The 19,421-nt window shown below is 42.3% G+C and overlaps 1 protein-coding gene across 5 annotated transcripts in view; it reads right to left on the bottom strand.

The window, feature by feature from the left end:
- Positions 1-19,421, bottom strand: part of Rgl1 (ral guanine nucleotide dissociation stimulator like 1) — a 306,410-nt gene that overhangs the window by 48,036 nt on the left and 238,953 nt on the right. For all 5 annotated transcript variants that reach the window (XM_004862803.4, XM_087194427.1, XM_004862805.4 and 2 more), the window contains one exon: positions 12,400-12,477. In XM_004862803.4, coding sequence (XP_004862860.2) covers positions 12,400-12,477 — 78 coding nt within the window. The remainder of the gene's footprint in view (positions 1-12,399; positions 12,478-19,421) is intronic.

The raw sequence follows: 19,421 nt of genomic DNA, 5'->3' as shown, positions 1-19,421 counted from the left end.
CAAGCCCAGCATGGGGAATTAAGCAAGAGAAAAAATAAAAAATAGAAGGGCTGAGGAGGTAGCTCAGTAAGGAGGCTTTGGGTTCAATCCCTAATACCACAAAAATAACAGGTATACAAATCGACATGGTTTTTTCACTGAGCAGTATGTTATAGACACCTCTAGATCTATCTCATGGTTTCTCCTGACTACAGTGTTTCATGGCATAATTAATTTCAGTTATTCTCCCAGTAGGCAGATATTTAGGTAATGTTCAGGTTCTCACAATTACAGTTGTACAAAGTGTATCCATGATTACACCTCTGCCTGTCTGTGGGTCGTTTTACAAAGCATGTTCTGTAGAACTCACATCCATGGAAAGCTGCACCCTCGGAGGCCTGAGGGAGTTCAGAGAAAGAACCGTGGTCCCAGGCAGGCATGTCTACAGGTACACACTCTTTCCTCCTGAGTCTGACGCTTTCAACTAGCTCTGGTAATCTTCTCAGTTTACCCTCTGTGACAGTGACTTAACCTAAGAAGGCTCTGAAAATTCACTGCAAACCCACATACTGAATTTGCCAGAGAAAGCATTTGTCACACAAAAGAGGAGGAGGAAGAAGAAACAAAAGAAGGGAAAGACATACACAAGCAGCATGAAAAAATGCACAGTAGACCCCTGCTTCCTAATTGGCACAGTGTTTCTCAGCATGCCAGGGAGGGAGGCTTTCTGGAAAGGCCTGGACCCTTGCCCAAAGCTCACAGTAGCTTTATGTTTGCCAGTGCTGGGAAGAAACTTTCTGTTCTTGACAGAGTAAGAAGCAGATAAAAATGTGAAACTTTTAAGATTCCACAATGGAAAGCAACATCACAAAATCATGACTGAGAAAACACAATTATGGACAACGGCCTTCCATCCTACTCTGCCTGGTCCCACTCCTAAGCCCCAGCTTCTATCTTAACCGGGTCTGAGCAGGAGGATGCACAGAATGTTACTAGGAAGTCCAAACATATGGGAAAAGTGTGACTGTGGGAATGTCAGGCTAGAGAAGTCACCTGGGTCGGTGCACAGAAGAAAAAGGAAAACCTAACTCCTCAGGGAAATTAAGAGAATCAGATAAGTCAGTTAACTTCATTGACTCCTAACTGGAAAAGAGACAGAAATACCAGCTGCTCCTGATACCAAGCAGTTGTGACTTCAAAGGACACAATGTCAATTAAGACATTTTGAGATACCTGGAGACAGAGATGTAACTGTTAACAGAATTACAACTAGTTTCCAAAAATCACAGGAGGAAGGGACTGAGAAACGTAAAATGGCTTGGTGAAATCAACCAGTACTCGTGGAAACCAAGTCAAGAATTTTCCAGTTATCACAGAACACAGAATGTAAATTACATTATAACACACATGGGTCCAGGCCTGCAGGAGGAAGGTAACCACTGTGAACAAATATACAAGGGTGCATGTGTATGAACGAGTGCGCGCATGCACACACGCACGCACACACACACACACACAAACCCTGAAGCATATTCCCTGGGACAGATCAATTCAAAGACAGAAAATTGTAATATTAACTACGAAACATGATTCTTGAATGACGTGCAAAGACTGAGGAAATAATTTCTGAAACCACATGGAAAAGTTAAGGTTGTGACATAGTCTACCTCAGTAAGGAGAAAAGCCAGTGTGTGGCTTCCCTGGCCAATGTAATCTTTCACAGCTGCAGAGCAACTCCTCAGCCCCCAGGGGATGTTAACCCTGAGTGTGGGTTAGGCAGGTGGGGAAATGTCACACCGAAGCGACAGCCAGAGTGGCATTTTCCACATCACACATTCTTGGCAACATGCAAGGTTTATGGCATGTGAGGGTTTTCCGACCTATTACAATGACCATGGGAGAAAGAAAGACACACTTGGATTCCAAATATAGAACTTCCAAACCTTTTCCTTCCAGGAAAGACTGTTAGGGAGACTTAGTTCACAGATTAACTTAATAATTAGAGTGTCCTTTATTAATTCCATGTTCACAAAAACTTATTACGTGAGAAGGGTCACACTAGGGGTGTCCAGGGTCCTTTGGAAGCATTTAACTTCACAAGGAGCCATGGTGGTCAAGGTTTCGGTGAGGGCCTCCTCGAGAACATAATGTTAAAGCTGAGATCTTAAGGAGAAAAAGGCAGTGGGGGAGGACTCTGCAATGCAAGTACAAGTCCTGAGGTGAATGACAGCCAATAACTAGGGGATGTAAAGAAGACATGTTTAAAGAATAGAAAGAGAGAGAAGGGGCACAGCACACTGAGATTTGCTATCCTCGTTGATTTCTTAGGCAATCAAAGCTCATACTTCATAACACCTCATTAGAAGGTACAGTGGACCCTTGACTTACGAACTCCATGGGCTCCCAAGGGCTGGTTTTAACTATGTCAATACAGCTGAGACATGGATGTTTACCTGGGTACATACTATAGATAACAAGAGACAGATGAATCTTCCATTAACCTAATGAACTCAAGTTGTTCGTATGTCAGGCTGGTTGTACCTTGAGAGTCCACTGAATTAGATGTCTTGGCAGGGCAGAGTACAAGAAAAGAGCAGCCTTGGAATATTCACGCTCATAGCAGAGCTAGTGCTCTGAGGCTAGCATTAAAGCAGCAGTTATGATCAAACCACAGATACTTAATAAATGCAGTGAGTTTGGGGAAAGGTGTTCAAGAATACTAAAATTCTATACGTGATAAAATAGAATTAGTAAAACATTTAATAAATTTTTCTAGGTATAAAATCATCCTCCCATAATGTATATTCTCCAAGTCAAGACAAAAAGAACAACTCTTTCTATTTAGAGCTCTTTTCTCTCCCCTGAAATCTATTTGAGATAATAATTTATTGTACATATTCATCAGCAGAAGATGAGACATGGAATTTCCTTTTTTTTTTTTAGCAGCAAAGCGTTTTTTTCTATTTTAGAACATTCTCCAAAAGCTAGATTTCCTCATGTAGATAATGAAAAGGAAAGTTCTACATGGTGGGAGGGCCCTGTCAGCACTGCGGGTGTGGCCTCTGCCAAGCCCAGGGTGGGATCTAAGGCATTGGTCCTTCAGGGAATGAAGGCCAAGTTAACCTTGACATTGACTCTGAGCTGAATTCTCCACCTTGTTCTCCTCCTCACAGTGTGATTTTCCTGTTTTAAGAAAGGCTGCCAGATACAGTGGCCTCTGAGTCTCCAGCTAGATGTTTTTCCTGATGAGAAAGAACAAAAGAAGGTACAGAGCCTTTCTCTCTTTTTTTTTCTAAAAAAGATGGAAACATTATTATTCGGACTTGTCAAGGTCACCTTGCAGTGCCTCCTTGTACTCTCCCTTGTCACATTTGTCTACTAGTGGTAAATAGGGATTAGGCTACTAGGAGAGGAAGTGAAAGAGGGATTGAGACAGGGCCAAAGAAATCAATGCCAACAAAGCCAGAGTAGAAGACAAGGGTTGGGGGCAGTTAACAGAAAAAGCTGCAAGACAAGGAGGAGGGAGAAAGATTCTGATAAGAAGACACAGAATACTCAGCAAATGTGACTTCAAAGGAGCCAACAGTAGGATGAGATGAGCCTGAAACCAATTACCTAAAGTCAAGGTTACTTACACATCTGCCTTTCACTCCCACACTAGGTACCTAAAAAAATGTTTTCATTTTTATCAGACAGGAAGAAACAGAGGCCATGTAGTATAGAGGTTAAGGCCTGGTTAAACCCAAGCTCTTTCATTTATTCACTGTATGATCTTGGGTATGTTCCTTAACCTACTATGTTCCTCATCCCTAAAGTGGGAATAATAATAGAGTCATTCAAAGTGTATATAGTATTAATCCCAGGCACTGTGCCTATTAAGCAGTCCCTAACATCTAGCTACCATTAGAAAAGAGAATCACCCCTTACTGAAATTATCTCTTAGGGCCCACAATAACTCATTTTTCATAATCCTAGCACTCTGGGAGGCTGAGGCGAGAAAATCACAAGTTTGAGCCTAGCCTGGAAAATCTGAACACTTAATGATATCCTGTCTCAAAATAAAAAAGGTCTGGAGAGGTAGCCCAGTGCAAAGGCCCTGGGTTCAATCCCTAGTATGGCAAAACCAAACAAACAAATAAACAACAAAATCACTTTCCAATTTCCCACAGTTTAAGAAGGGAGTTTTCACGTTATTCAATAGACCTGTATTTAAAGAAATTGTGGAGAACTTCTATGCTTTCACCATTTGAAGGGAGTTTCCATTGATAATGTCAGTTTCTACCAGGCCCTGAGAACAGGAAGCAGGCTCTCAGTTGATGGGCCTGACTAATTTGGTCTTCCCTTTTTCCTCACATCCTTCAGCCCATCTCCTTCCCCAGGAAACAAGTCTAACTTCCACATTTCCTAACAGCTGTTTGAGGGACCTTGCTCAGGGCATTCATTCCATAATAAACCAACAGCCTGGCAAAACAGCATGGATTAAAGGAAATAATGCCAAATTAAAAGATCTCATAATACAGAGTAACAATCTAAAATTTCAATCACAACAGTGATACTCTAACATCATTCTTCATGTACTTCTGTAGGCTTACTACCCTGATATAGACATATGTAGCAAGAGATCATCACAAGCATCTGAGATTCCAGTATTCTCTTAAATGGCAGGTCTAAGAACAAGATCTGAGATTCCAATATTTTCTTAAATAGCAGGTCTAAGAACAAGACCTAGGTGGCATGTCCAGGCTTTAGTGTCAGTTGGACCCATGTCACTTAATCAACTGGGTTGATCTTAGTCAAAGCACACAACTTCTTTGAAACTTCAATTTAATACACCTATAATGTGAGGGCAATTATCTCAGGGTATTCATGATCATAAAAGAAAATACAAAGCACCTAACTCAGTGATGGTGAAAACTTTAGAGCTTTCAATGATACAAACAGGCTGCTGCGGCACATATGCCATAGGTTCACCACCACTGACCTAACTTCATGCCTGGAGCACGCTGGCACATACTGTAGCAATATGTGGAGGTGGCAAGGCTGGTCCTGTCATATTCATTCTCTGCTAGGCCTCATTGGATGGAGGGACAGGGTCTGGTTGTGATGTCTATTCACTTCCTCTAACACACAGAAAAACGCTTGCATGACTGATTTTTCTTCTTTTTGAATAACTGATTATTGATACTGATTTATTCTTCCCCAATCATTAGAACACAATTTCTGCTCGGAAGCTCTCAACCTACATCCCTTGAATGCACTTTTCACTGTCTTCTTTGAACATTTTGAAGATAATGTCAGGCTCTTTTATATGAAATATTACTTCTCTATTTCTTCTTTCTTTTTACTATTAAACATATTCCTTTTACCTATAACCTCTAGTACTTTTAAATTTGAGTTTTAAATCTCATTTTTGCTGTGTTCCTTATCCCTCCTCCTTTTTTTTCTATTTTTGTTACAATCAGTCAGATTAAATTAAATTGCCCTCTTAGAGTATTTGAATTTTCAGGAATGAATATTGACTGCAAACTCTCCATGAAGTCTTTTTAACACTTTCCACTATAAAATTCCATAGGCTTCAAGAATCACAGCCAGCTTTCTTTGACTCATTTCTCTTTTCTTTAATGTGTGTCCAAGATCTTGGATCACTACTGTTCATTTCATCTTTTACCAGTAACTAAAATCTGCTGTCGCTGTTTATAATCTGGGGGAAAAGATTACAAGAATGACATTTGTAACACTTGAATGTGTGGAAATGAAAACAGAATTATCCTAGTTTTTGTCCTTTTTTTTTTTTTTTTCAGTGCTGGGGATCAAACCAAAGGCCTCATACGTGCTAGCTAGGTAAGCACTGTACTACTCTGCCACACTTCCAACCCCACATAGAATACTTTCCACAATCTGAAATACTGCTGTAATAAAGACTTTGAGAAAACAAAACTTGGCATTCCAGAAGGAAAGTGATGAGATTCAACTAAAAAAAGGAAACAGCTTTTTCAACATTATAATAGTCACTAAAGGGAAGAAATAAAGCATCATTTCCTGAGAAGTTTCAAATCTCTTTAAATAGAATGCGTGTGTCCACACATATACAAACACACACACACACACACACACACATGTAAAATAGTCTCATACATTTAAACAATGTAAGATTCATGATGTAAAAGCTCTATGTAGTTAATATACCTTCTTTATATTCTCTTCACTTCTGGATTCAATGACTGTAATAAATTTACCCTAGAAAAAATATCTTTTTTTATCTAGTTCAAATTGCATTCTTCTCAAAGACAGCATTTTATCATGTAAAAAATGTCTCCAGGAAGGATGAGGACACAGGTAGAATGAACACAAACAGATATTCCTTCTGTCACATGCAGAAAGTGAGTCTCCTGATTCCTATATATTGTGTGCGTTTGTGGGTGTAGTGTGTGTGTGTGTGTGTGTGTTCATGCATGTGTGCATGGTTCTGGAGGCGAATCCAAGGACTCATGCATGTCAGATAAATGCCCATTCCAGCCCTGATTCCTAAATAGTGGCCAGTTTGGGAATTCTAGAAAAAACACAGCACATCAGTCTGGCCTTAAAATCAGAAACCACTGTGTGGCAAAGACTCCAACATCTGGAGGCTGTGGTAGCTGAACTGCAACTGAAGGCATTCTTGTTTTAGCCACATTGCTTTAGAGGTTCCTAATGCTGTACAAAGCCTGAACTGGGCATTTTTGGGACTGAAATTACAAATACTCTAAGTGAGGGAGTAACTCTGCACAATCTGATACTTTTTTAAATGCATGAAGAGCGCTAGTCAGCTGTGGCCTGAGACCAGAAACCAATCTTTCATCTTAAATGTGTCGCCTGTATTTCCACATTTTCCTTCTTTAAAGCTCTTTTGTCTGCTGATAGGTTGATTAGATCCACCTAAGAAACTCGGGACATGGGATCCTGTATAAAATGGAAGGGTCACTCAATGATTTACTACAAAAACTGAAAAACCAAACATTTTGGGGCATTTTTTTTTTTGCGCTCATGGTTAAAATAAATAGTGATTTTTAAACAGGACCTCAGAAGGAAGGAAGGGGAGCCCAAGGGAGGACAGAGGACGGCAGCTCGGCAGCTCGGAGCTCCCAGCTCCCGCAGCAACCTGGGCACCATTATCTCCCATTTTGTCTTTGTCTTTTGTGTTTCCTTTGATCTGTAAATGTGATGTTAATGTTAATCTCTCCTGGATTTGTGCGGGCACTTCAGCATAGGACAGTTGTTAACTAAGCTAAAACTGGGCCCTTTGATTTAAAGTGTCCCCCGGCTTACAGGCAGTATTCCATCCCATAGTACTTGACGGTTCTGTACGAATGCTCTCCGCTCAGCCTGTCATGTGCTGAATTTTTGTGTAAGCAATGAAAAATTGCTCGTATCCTTTTAAATTCATCAGAGGCTAAAGAAAACCACCTCGGCTAAGTTCGCGTGACCTCCACACAGTGGGCAGGCGGGAGGAATTACACCCGCGCCCGACCGCTCCACTTGCCCCGCCAATGCCCGGGCCAGCATCGATCAGCCGCTGTGCTCACTCGAGCTCCGGCGGCCGCCCGACCTTCCCGGAAGTCCCCAGAGTTCAGCCTGGAAACCTCAAGACCTGCACTGTTCCGAGTTGAGTTCCTTGTTGATGTCGTCGATGTTTCTGTAAATACTTACTGTGTCTTTCTAGTTAGCTCATTTCCAGAAATTTTATACTGTAACAAAATGATCTAAACATCACAACTTATGCTTCTCCTTTTTTAAACCTGTCCTAAGCCTTTTCCTCATCTTAAAATAAGTTCTTTTCAAAAAAATAAATAAATTTAAAAAAAAATAGTGATTCCCTGTCCCCATTCCCTGTCCACCCAGGTCTGCAAAATTGAAAGCGACTGCCCTAAAGCAGGATGTTTACTTCTTAGAATGTCACTGGGTTCCTGCGGTCTGTGGCCCACCTGAAATCACAAGAGAACACATTCATAGCAAAGGAAAACAATGGGCATTGTGCCACAGCCTTTCTTACCCCATGGGACAATGTTTTAGCTTAGCTCTTTACTTAGGACCACAGTGAGCAGTGTGGTGTCACGATTGCTAAATAAGCATACAAAACCAATCTACTTTTTTTTTTCTCACTTTATCAGGGCCAATTACACAGACTTTTCAACAAAGAAAAGCGGTCAAGAATATTTCTCAAAACTTCAATATAACATTTGGACCCATATCTCTGTTTCAGTTCCTGATACTGTTTTGTTTTGTTTTGTTGAGATAGGGTCTTGCTATGTCGTTCAGGCTGGTCTTGAACTCACTATGCAGCCCAGGCTGGCCGTGACCCTCCTGCCTCAGCCTCCTGAGTGCTGAGATTACAGATGTGTGCCTCCACACCTGGCTTCTGATACTCATTTTTTTAAACAAACAAAAACAAATTTTATCACAGACATCACTGAACTTGAAAGAACATCAGAGATCATATGTTCCAAGCACTCATTTTTCAGGTGAAGAATCTGAAACAGAGGTAACGTGATGAAGCTGAGGCCACATGGCTGGTAAATGACAGAGCGATAGAATAGAGCTACAATCTGCATTCTCCAGGTTCCTCATCCAGGACCTTTCACCTTCCATGTGGCTGATCCTGAACTACCACTAATTAAAGAAAGGGCATGAATGAATTTTCTAAATAAGCATGCTTAAATGTACGTAGATACAGTTTTCACTTGAGGACTATCGCCTGAACACTTTGTAGCGGGGTTTCTTGGGTAGGCTCTATTGACAGTTACGGTCCGATCACTCTTTGCTACACATTCTAGTACGCTTAGTTGCATTCCTGGCCCCTGCCCAGTGGCAACCCTCCCCAAAGTTAAGAAAACCAAAATGTTTCCAAACACTGCCAAATGACCTCTAGGAGACAAAGTCACTCCATTAAGAACCAAAGCCACACAGCCATATTTCATACACATCTATCAGCCATCAGGAAGCCTTCAACCCTTGCTACAAGTCAGATGCCAGAGGCCTGGGAGAACCAAGGAGTTCAAAGCCCACATAGATGGAAGAAGATGCTTCCCTGGTTTCCTCCAGAAAGACAAAACAGTGACACTATCTAAGAATGGAAATTTTCAGAAGGATAACTTCAGAAAAAAAGAGCAAACAGGTAATCATGAAGTGAGATTAAAAAGTAATAAAAGAAGTGGGAAAAAAGAAAAACAGTGAGAAAGACAGAAGAAAGAGAAATAGAAGAAGAAAGAGGTCACCAGTGAAATGCGGTGTTAACATTCCAGAATTTGTATGACAGAGAAACCCACTGTAAAATAAAGTCTTATATTCTCATCAGGCATGATTTTTTTTTAGAAAAGGCAACTCAGTCTGAGGAAAAGGGTCAAGAACTTTCCACAAAGTCATTGTGAGGTTTTGGGAAAGGACCATTGTCCCCATATGATGGACCCCTCAGGGGAGTTCTGTGTGAAGCTCTTTGTTGAAACTTCATGTGCTTAAAACTCTAAAGCCCTTTGGAACAGCTTAGCCCGGGGTGTCACCCACGTTAGTGTCCCTAGCACACAATGAATTTCAGTGGGACCCTGAAATAATGAACATGACTTTTCACATCCAGGGTACAATTTTCTTAACTGCTACTTCCCCAAACCTATTTAATCTCAAAACACCCCCGGGGAAACAGAAAAGAAAGCTCTGTGTATCTTTTTGACTGATCCTCTTCATGTACTCAGGGGGCTAACTGAACAGCAGCTCTAGATTTGACTCTGTTCCAACACATGTAGATGACAACATGTTTGTGTCTGAATCAGAATCTGGTCACAGATTGAGGTGGTTATGCTGGACAAGCTGGTCACTCAATTCTTACAGTATTTCCTTCCATGTGTGCTCAAAACTACCCGTTACATATCCATTATAAAAAGGCTCTTTATTAAGAAACATTATTTTAGTGAGTTTTCATGGATAAAATTGTTTTAAAAATATCCCTAAGTCTATGGTTTGCAAACCCTAAACTGTTTCACGTGAGAACCCTGTACACTGCAGCCAGCCCCTCATCTAGCGCGGCATCTGGGTGGAGCTCGAGACTGTATTTCTCACAGGCTCTTATCTGATGCTGGTGCTGTAGTCCATAGTCACCCTGAGTAGCAAAGCTCAAAGTGCAATGCATTCTAAAAGAATCATCTACTGAATTAGATTGTTTCCCTTCTGTAAGAACTTTTTACAGCTGGCTGGTCACTGCTTACCAGGAAAAGTCCAAACTCTCATGAGAAATTGAAGCCCTTCACAATATAACCTCAATTTGGCTTCAGCTCCACAGACTCCCCTCACCCAAGATGTCCACCACGAGTCAATCATACCAGTTCTGTGTTGTTCTCCAGAATTCCATGTAAACCAACTTCCCTGATCTAGTGACCTGTTCCCTTTCCCTGGATGCCTCTACTACCCAAGTCTTGACCACCCTTCACTGTCACCTCCTCCCAGGGCCCTCCCTAAGCCCTCTAGAAACAATGTGACTGTTCTTCCTGCCATTCCTTGACTTAGCATCCAAGTATCTACATTAACGAGTCTGGTTTTCTGCAATGAAATTATAAAATAAAATTATAAAACCACATGGAGCTTAATTCAGGAGTTTCGGAGGCTTTCGGTTTTCTGACTTTCATGTCTCTGGCTCCTGAGGAAAGAAGTTCACCAATAACTCCTCTGAGGAGTTAAAAATTCCACAGGATTTCCTCAACTTTTGCCTCCCAAAATGAATATTTAAAACCAGAGGTTTCGGGCACCAGAGCATACATCTCAGGTACTCAGGAACATCATCCCTAGAGAAGCCCCACCCCTGCATCCCAGGTGTTCCCTCAGTGTCTCCCAGATCAGTGTCATCAGCATAAACAACCTCCCACTTTTAAAAAACACACACACAAAAAACAAGAACAACAACAACGACCTCCTTTGTCCCCAGATCACTCTTCATCCCCTTTCTTAATTCCCCTTCAGACCAAAACTCCTCCCCACTGTCCCTGCTTCTTCCCCTTTGTCCTCTCTTGACCCTGCATCCTACAAAGCTGCGCTGGTCAAGGGTCACTGAAGCCTGCAGCATTGCAAAGTGCAAGTCCCCCCAGGCCACCCTCACTTGAGCTACAGACAGCACTGGGCATAGCTGCCACTCCCCCCCCCAACCCCCTCCTTCCCTTGTCTTCTGGGACACAACTTCCTCTTCTTTGTTCTCTTTCCCCACATCCCCCCACAGCTTCTCTGTTCTGGTCTCCTCCACCAAACTCTGTTTTTCTAACTCTAAACACTGGAGGACACCAAGACTCAGTCCCTGGACCTTCTCTCTTCTTTCTCTACCGTTGGTCCCCAGGAGGTCCCAGCCATTCCTATGGCCTCAAATACCATCTGTAAACCAAGTATACACAAATGTATAACCTCACTCCAGACCCCTCCCTGAAATCCAGACTCATCCAGCGACCTTGAAATTTACAGGTCTATGACTTATTGACACACTTTCTCACCAAACCTGCTCATTACTCGCCTTTCTTGCCTCATAAAGCCAAGGTTCTGTTCTACCAGGTGCTCAAACCCTAACCTGGGTTGCAACCTGGCCTCCCTTTTTCTCTCATAGAGCTCCAGCACATCCTGCCAACCTTCAAGACACCTGTAGAAGCAGAGCACCTCCACTGTCCCTGCCCAAGTCCACACCACCACAACCTTTGCTTGGATCCTAGAAAGGGTTCCAATCACCCTTTTGCCCATCAGCACTGCCACAGTCTATGTTCCACCCAAAGCCAGAGCAAGCCTTTTAAAATAGAGTTAGGCCATGTTCTCAAAGCTTTGTACGTGCTTCTTGCCGTCTTCAGAGTCAAAGTCAATGTCCTCTCCTGCGCTCTTCACATCCACACGTGACCGGGACACCCTCTGCCTTACACATCTCACCACCTAGCACTGCTGCTCCACTCACTCGGCTTCCTGAGGCTTCTCCTGCACTGTTCCTGCCTCGGGGCCTCTTCCACACTTGCTTTGCCTGAGCTTAGTCAGCACCTCAGACAGCAGCACTCCATGTCGCCAGAGCCCACAGCCCCAGGAGGCACCCCAGGTGACCTAGCCTCTATCCTTGTTTCATTCTTTGTCACTTTTTGATGTTTATTCTGTATCTTTCTCTGCTGAAATATAAAAAGAGGTAAGATTTTCTTAGTTTTGTCTCATTTGGTTTTTTTTTTTTTTACCTATTTTATATCCCTTAGCACGATGTCTGGCAAATACAAGGTGCCCCATATATTTTTCCTAGATGAATAAATGATGATTGTTAGATAGTAAAAATTAAGCCCATGTTTGTATGCATCATGGAAAGGAATATAAGAAGCTCTACTGAACTACTAATAACTTTTATGATATTGTCTTGACTGAGCTAATAATGTGAAAAAAAGATGCACTCACTTCCTGATCACCGCCTTGGACTCTGATGAACTCGGGCTTCCATCTTCTTCACAGCTTGGGCCTGTCAGGTTTCCGTATCTTTACAGATAAAAACAAACAAGCAAACAAAACAGTCAATGGCATTGAGGAGCTGTTCTGTTCACTTTAGCCACAAAATAACATGTACACATCTTGGGAGTGACTAAGGAAAGAAATATTTATAAACAGCATAAAAAATGCTGCAATATTACTGACAGTTACTGAATGGTATATCTGTATATTCCAAAGAGAAAAGCAATTTAATAATAACACTACTTAAAACTTTCTCTTCACATTTAACATGTGTTTGAGGATTTTAGATTAGAGTAGGCTTTTTCTTTCAGCAGGAGAGTCAGATGCTGTGTAATAAAAGAAGGCAGAGGCCTCTTGAACTGTGTTGCACACCAAAGCCCACACTCCGCCCTGCTGCTCTAGCAACCAAGGCAGGCATGGCTCTGCTGGCACACACAGCTGCTCAGGCCACACGTGGGCACAAAAGGGGGACTCTCAACTGCACTTGGGAGTCGGTCTCCTTCCAGAGAGGTCATGCTGGAGAAGAAGAAGGATCCTGGAAATGACTGTGGATCTCCAAATAAAGGTCAAGATAGTGGTCAACGGCTGGTGACCAGAGTTCTTGTGCTACAGAAACTGAAGAGCAGCTGTGAGCCAGGCCCAGACACAGAAACTAAGGAAGAGGGGCCCAGGGGTGCAGTATTTTGGAAAGTAAAAGGCACTTAGATTTTTAAATATTGTTTATTACATATTTAAATTTTACCAAATAAATTGAACACCTCACTGTTAGCTGTTCTTCTAACTCCATATATAAGCAACCCCATTTTTTGCAAATATGTTTTATTTGGTTCAGACTGTACATTTAGTAAATTCACATTCAATCCTTAAGGAGGAGGAGTCTCTATTCATTTATAATGCTGGGGCTATTGCTGCAGTTACTCCTCCTACCCATGAGCAATTTAGAGTCCCTGGAGTTTCACAAGATGGTTGTCTGCCCAAGGTTTTGATAAGAAAAATTCTATAATTGGTAGGCTTACGTTTTTAAAGAACACACTTTTGTCTTTTAATTGGATTAAAGGCCTCAGTACCCTTATGGTTCCTTTTTCTCCTAAGATTTACAAATCCTCTTAAAAATAAAAGCCCACCATCTGGTTTGACTGACTGCCAGTCCATCTGGTGTCCCCAGGACCCACCCCATCCTGGTAGGTCCCAGTTTGTGCCCTTAGGCACCCCCCACACACCTGCTCCTTTCTGTAGTTCATCAGCCATAAGGATTTCTTGGCCTCCTGAAGATATTTTCCACTGGCCTCCGCCCTCTCTGTTCCCCTTCATTCTGTCCACATCTGTTATTTAGAGGGCTTCCTGGGCTAGCTACCCTTTGCTCTTCCTGAGATAAGAACTCAGACAAATTAGGATTTACTCAACCCCATGCAAGCAAGGCAGGGATGGGAAACAAGATTCCTACTAAATAATCACAGTAGGATTTTTTCCCTCTATCCTTGGCCACCATCGCAGTGAACTCTGTCCTCATGTTCTTACAAAAGGCTTTGTGGTTTGCTGAAGAAGGAAAGATTGAGCTGGGTACAGCAAAGAGGCAGGCTCTTGGGAGGTCACTGCACCTCCTAGAGTGACCCATAAACTCTTCTCCTGTCAGACCTCAATGACTAAAGGCGGGACTTACTCTGTTTTTGTCCTGTTAGTTAGTGTCAAATTCTCTCTCTCTTTCTTTCTCCCTCCCTCTCTCCCTCCTTCCCTCCCTCCCTCCCTCTCTCCCTCCCTCCCTGTCTCAATATTCTGGAAATACCATCACTTTTACCTTCTGATTGGAAGCAATGAGAGATAGAAACCAAGGAGGAAATGCTCACAAGGAGGACACACACTTTATGTTTCTGAGATTTTTTAAGAGTTTTATACTAAATGTTTTCAGATCTTCCTATTCTTTGTCTCTATTTTTGCTTCACTTCTCCTGCTTGCTTGCTCTTTTTCTGTATTTTTCCATGCAAGTTTAGATGGCACCAATACCTACTGCAGTGACCCCCACCCCGAGTAAGATGCCACAATGTACAGTCAGGTGGTGTCAAGAAAGACTAAGCACTGGTGAGCAAAGGTCTCCTGCATTAATTCACCTGGCATCTTCTGTGGCTCAGACGATCATAAAGGCATTTGTCTTGGCTACCAGAGGGCCTACAGGTTCACAGATAGGGCCACAGTGATCATTTGATGATAAATGGGAGACATGGAAGAGCCTCAATAATAACAAGGCACATGAAGCAGAGCACAGAGTCCAGCTGCTCAGGCTCAAACCTTACAGGCATCCCTGACTCCACCCTCCCAACCCCTCAGGAAACCCTCATGGCTCAGCCTCTGTAACATATCCCTGAATCCAAGCACTTCTCCTCAGTTCTGTTGTTTCCAACCTCAAAATGTCACCATCTTTGGCTTAGATCAGTGCAACAGCAACTTAACTAGTCTAATCTCCTGCCACGCTATAACCGTGATCCTGCTCGATGTAAATCAGATGGTAACTGCATCTTTAAAACCCTCCCATGGCTCCCATCTGAGAAAACCCCACAGAATCGCAGGCCCTGAATTATGTGCCCAGTAGCTCTATCTATCCTTCTCTCAATCTTGCCTCTGCACCCCTGGCCAGCCCTTGCCCCTACACCCCCTACCACCACCACCACACTCTGCACTTGCTTCTGTTTCTTCTCCCATCTATGCCAATGGTCAGCTCCCTCAAGCTGCTCAATGCTACCTTACCAGTGAGGCCTTCCCTGACCACCCTGTTTAAACCACAGAATAACTCACATCATTTCCTTTACTATCTTATTTCTATCTATAGCTTTGAACACCTTCTAGTATACCGTAAAATTAACTTACTGTGTTAACTGTCCATTAGAACAAACTCTATAAAACCAAGTTTTATTTATCTCTATTGCTCACCTTTCTCTCTGTCTCTCTCTCTCCCTTTCTCCCTCCCTCCTTCCCTCTTTTTTCGGTACTGAGGATTGAACCCAGAGGTGTTCTACCACCACTCAGCTACATTTCCAGCCCTTCTTATTTTTTATTTTGAGATAGGCCCTTGCTCAATTCACCAGGCTGGGCTTGAACTTGCAACCCTCTTGCCTCAGCCTCCCAAGTGCTGGGATTGTAGGTGTGCACCATGCCTGGCTGTTTACTACTTTTAGGGTTTAAAATGATGCCTGCACCTGACAAGCACAGAAGAACTATTTGCTTTATGAACAAATTATTGGTCTAGTGGGGTTCAGGAAGCAGATATGATAATGGACCTCCCTACTGCTAGGTCCAGATTTGCCTCTGCAGAAGCACCATCTGGCCTTGAGCTTGTTCAAGTGCCTTAGCCTGTCTCAGTTTTCATTTTTAAAGGCTTAGGAGCATAAGAAGGAAGCTTTGAGATAGTGGTGATTACTCAAAAGATCTAAAATCAAGGTGAAAAAGCAAGTGTTAATTAAGTTTTTAAAGCTGAAATCTTGAAGGGATAAGTAGTATGAAAATGCGAAAGCACAAAGGAGACTTCTGGATGTAAGATAAAGTTAAAGAGCCAGGAACCTTCTGGATTTAACCAACTGGGGGAGGAATGAGTACTTGGCCCTCACCTTTCTTATCATTAAGGAGAATGAATGCTTTACAGATGAAACTAGACCCCCATTGGAATCCAGAATTCTCTGATGTTCATTTGAGTCTATTTTATCAGATTAAGAATACTTCTTTGATGTTTTCCCGAACCCGCTCATAGTTTCCCATAAAAATTAAAGTCAAATTCAATTCTTTTCCTCCTGTGGAGTAAACAAAGAGCATGCGTATGTGTGCTTAATTAACGGGAGTCAAAAAGCTACAGACAAATCTGTCAGCAATGTCACCTCCAATTTCTGCAAAACCTCCTTAGGATTTAAGATCAAAGCCCAACCTCATAAGAAGTCTTACCAATGAGCAATGCCCTTTTGTAAATGGTAGCTTATAAAATTTCTATTAAAATACAAATTCTCAGATGACCTTTGACATAGTTTTGTTATCACAAGGTAAAAGAAAGATTTACAAATCCTCCCAAAGTACAGCCTTTAGAGATTACTTACGATATCCTAAAAATTGCTAGAATATAGAAAAACACTAACTATTTAACTGGATACTGTTATTTAAACAGGAAAGAGTTATTTCCAGAGGGGATGTCTGCATTCCTTAGAGCCTATCTGGGCAGAAGAAATGCTTAATATCTGTTTGACAGGGAGGAGCAGGAGCACTTGTGGCTCAAAGAAACCCTAAGATAAAGTTGTCCCCAGGAACAGTGTCTCTGGTAGGAGGTAGCTTTCTAACCTTTGCCCCTCAACAGGAAAGTCTCAGCAACACCAGACCAGGATGAAAGTAATCCTGAAGAACTTTGTGGGCTCTACTTGATTCTGGCAAAATGAGCCAATACTAATGAACTTACTATATGCCAGGTGTTGTGCTGAGTGCTTAGCATGGATTGTTTCTTTTGATTCTCACAATAATCCCCTTAGGTGGTATTATTATCCCAATTTTACAGATAAGAAAAACCAGACCCAGAGATCCTAAATAATCAGCCATGGAAGACACAGCTAATAAGTGAAACAGGGATTTAAATTTCAACAATCCAGCTCTAGCACCCAGTGCTAAGTCACCACCCTCCCACACAAGCCATAAGGTCTTATTCACTCATTCATTTTATATCTTCCTCTACCACATAACTCTTTGAGGTTAGAAACCCTGAGCCATTCATTCATTCATTAATGCATTGTTTCACCATTTAGTCCTTATTCAATGAAATTGTTGATTAAGGACTATGTCCAGGTATTGTTTTAATCATTAATAATGTAGCAGCGAAGGGCTGGGGATTTAGTTCAGTGGTACCTCGCCTGCCTCTCAAGTGCAACGTCCTGAGTTTGATCCTCGGTACCACAAAAAAAAAAAAAAAAAGAATGTAGCAGCAAACAAACCAAGTCTCTGTTTTCATGGAATAAAAACTGCAGTGGGGAAGATTAGAAAATAATAATTAATTAATATATGCTAAATTGGACAGTGAACAGTGCAATGCGGAACATAGAAAGCAGGCAAGGGTATCTGGGCATGATGGAAGGTCAGAGGTTGCTATTTCATACGGAGTACTTTTCAAGACAGGCCTAATATGAGTGCAACGATTAAGTAACCTGCCAGAGGGTGGAGTGTGCCGTGTGCATTCCTAAGGAAAGAGCCTTCCAACAGCAGAAAGATCCACCATAGAGGTCTTGAAACAGCGGCACGATGGTGTTTTTAAGGAGCAGAGCACAGTGCACAGGAGGTGGGGCACGGTGGAAGCAGAGACAGGTCACAATGGACTGGTGGACCACGGCAAGACTGGCTTGAGTCTTTCGTCTTGCTTACAGCTACATCCCCTGAGCCTATACATACAGACATCCTATAAACATCTGCTAAATGAATTAATTACACTCTACTACCATGAATACAAGAAGCCTGGGGAAGGGAATGAAAGGAAGGAGATATTCAGCGGGGATGGTGAAAGCCCAGAAAGGAGGAGGAAAAAGAAAGACCTCACATGAAGCTGTTGGCCAAAGACCTCTGGATATCTTTGCTTTTTTAAAAAGCTCCAGCCTTGGAACAGCTTAGGCATTTTTAACTGACCCACAAGAACATAGGTCAGGTATGGGAAAAATGTTTAGAAGCTGACCTTGACTCAGGAGAATGACAAGGGTGGAATAGCTTGTAGATGTCTGGAACTCCAAGTAAGTCTGGGTGAAGACTTTGGACTGCATTCTACAGAGCAGCAAGAGGACTTTTTTTTTTTTTTTGGTACCAGGGATCGAAATCAGGTCCTTGCATCTGCACAGCAGGCAGCAAAACCACTGAGCTAAATCCCTGGCCCAAGAGGGCTATTTTTAATCACCCTGAATAAAACCCTCCAAGGTAGGCACCTCTCCACCCAAGTCTAACCTGAGAACTGGGCCACGGCCACCAAGCCTACTTTGGAGAAATCTTGCTTCCACAATCAAGTGGAAGACAAAAGTCAAAGAAAAGACAAAAATTTCTCATTCTCCTGCAGAAAAGAAGACCCAGCAGAGAACCCTGTGCTATGCTTTCTGCTCATGAAGTCTGGTTCTCTGGGCAAAGGTTTTCCATATGGTTAGAAAAAGCTAGAAGACCCTAAAAGAGCTTCCTTCCCATCCTCCTGCCCTTTGCTGGAAAGGGTTTCCACTGTCCTTGCCCTTCAATTCTCCACAGTATCTCTGTGGTTACCCCTGACAGTGGAGGCAACATTAGCAGCAAAATGTACCAGTGTTTCTGCTCTCCTTGACAGTTACAAAATACTATAAAAGTTTCCTGGAGAATAACACCTTCATTCCCAGCCCCAGACTATAAATGTCCAAAGAGGAGACCAAGAAGAGGAGAAAGATGTCATAGGTGTCTCTTGCTGCAACTTGTTTCTTATCAAAAAGATGGTTATCTAAGCATAAGAGTGCTCTCACACTTTCACACAGAATTTCTTCCAGTTCCAAGTCCCTGACATCCACTTCTTTTCTCTGGCTTGTTTCTGCACTCAGAGCCTTGTGGGTCATCAGTATTTTCTCCTTCCACTTCTAGCTCCTTACAGTTCTGCACCAATTGCAAATCCAGTTTGTTAGCATACCACAATGGTGCCTATGACCAATGACAACAGAAAAATCAGGGTTAGGAGAAGAACAGTGAGGAGGCATCACTCAATCAACTACATGCTCTGTTAATGAGTCTAGATTGTTCTTAGGTTTAAGACGAGTTAGCACATTATGAACAAATCTGTCCAAGCCTGTGGCTCAGTTTTTCCAAACCACAAAAAGTTGGTATTGCAGAACTCTTCAAGAAACATGCTATGCAAAAGCAAGCAATGAATATGAGTTTGATATCATGGCATCATGGCATCTTCAAAACTACTTTTCTCCTGCCTAGAGAACCAGGTTGCACCAGCACTCACTCTGCAATCCAGC

The sequence above is a fragment of the Heterocephalus glaber genome, unplaced genomic scaffold (assembly GCF_053883595.1).
Source record: "Heterocephalus glaber isolate CG9 unplaced genomic scaffold, H.glaber_assembly_v1.0 deba00001600, whole genome shotgun sequence".
Taxonomy (NCBI): domain Eukaryota; kingdom Metazoa; phylum Chordata; class Mammalia; order Rodentia; family Bathyergidae; genus Heterocephalus; species Heterocephalus glaber.
This window is presented reverse-complemented; position numbering and strand designations above follow the sequence as displayed.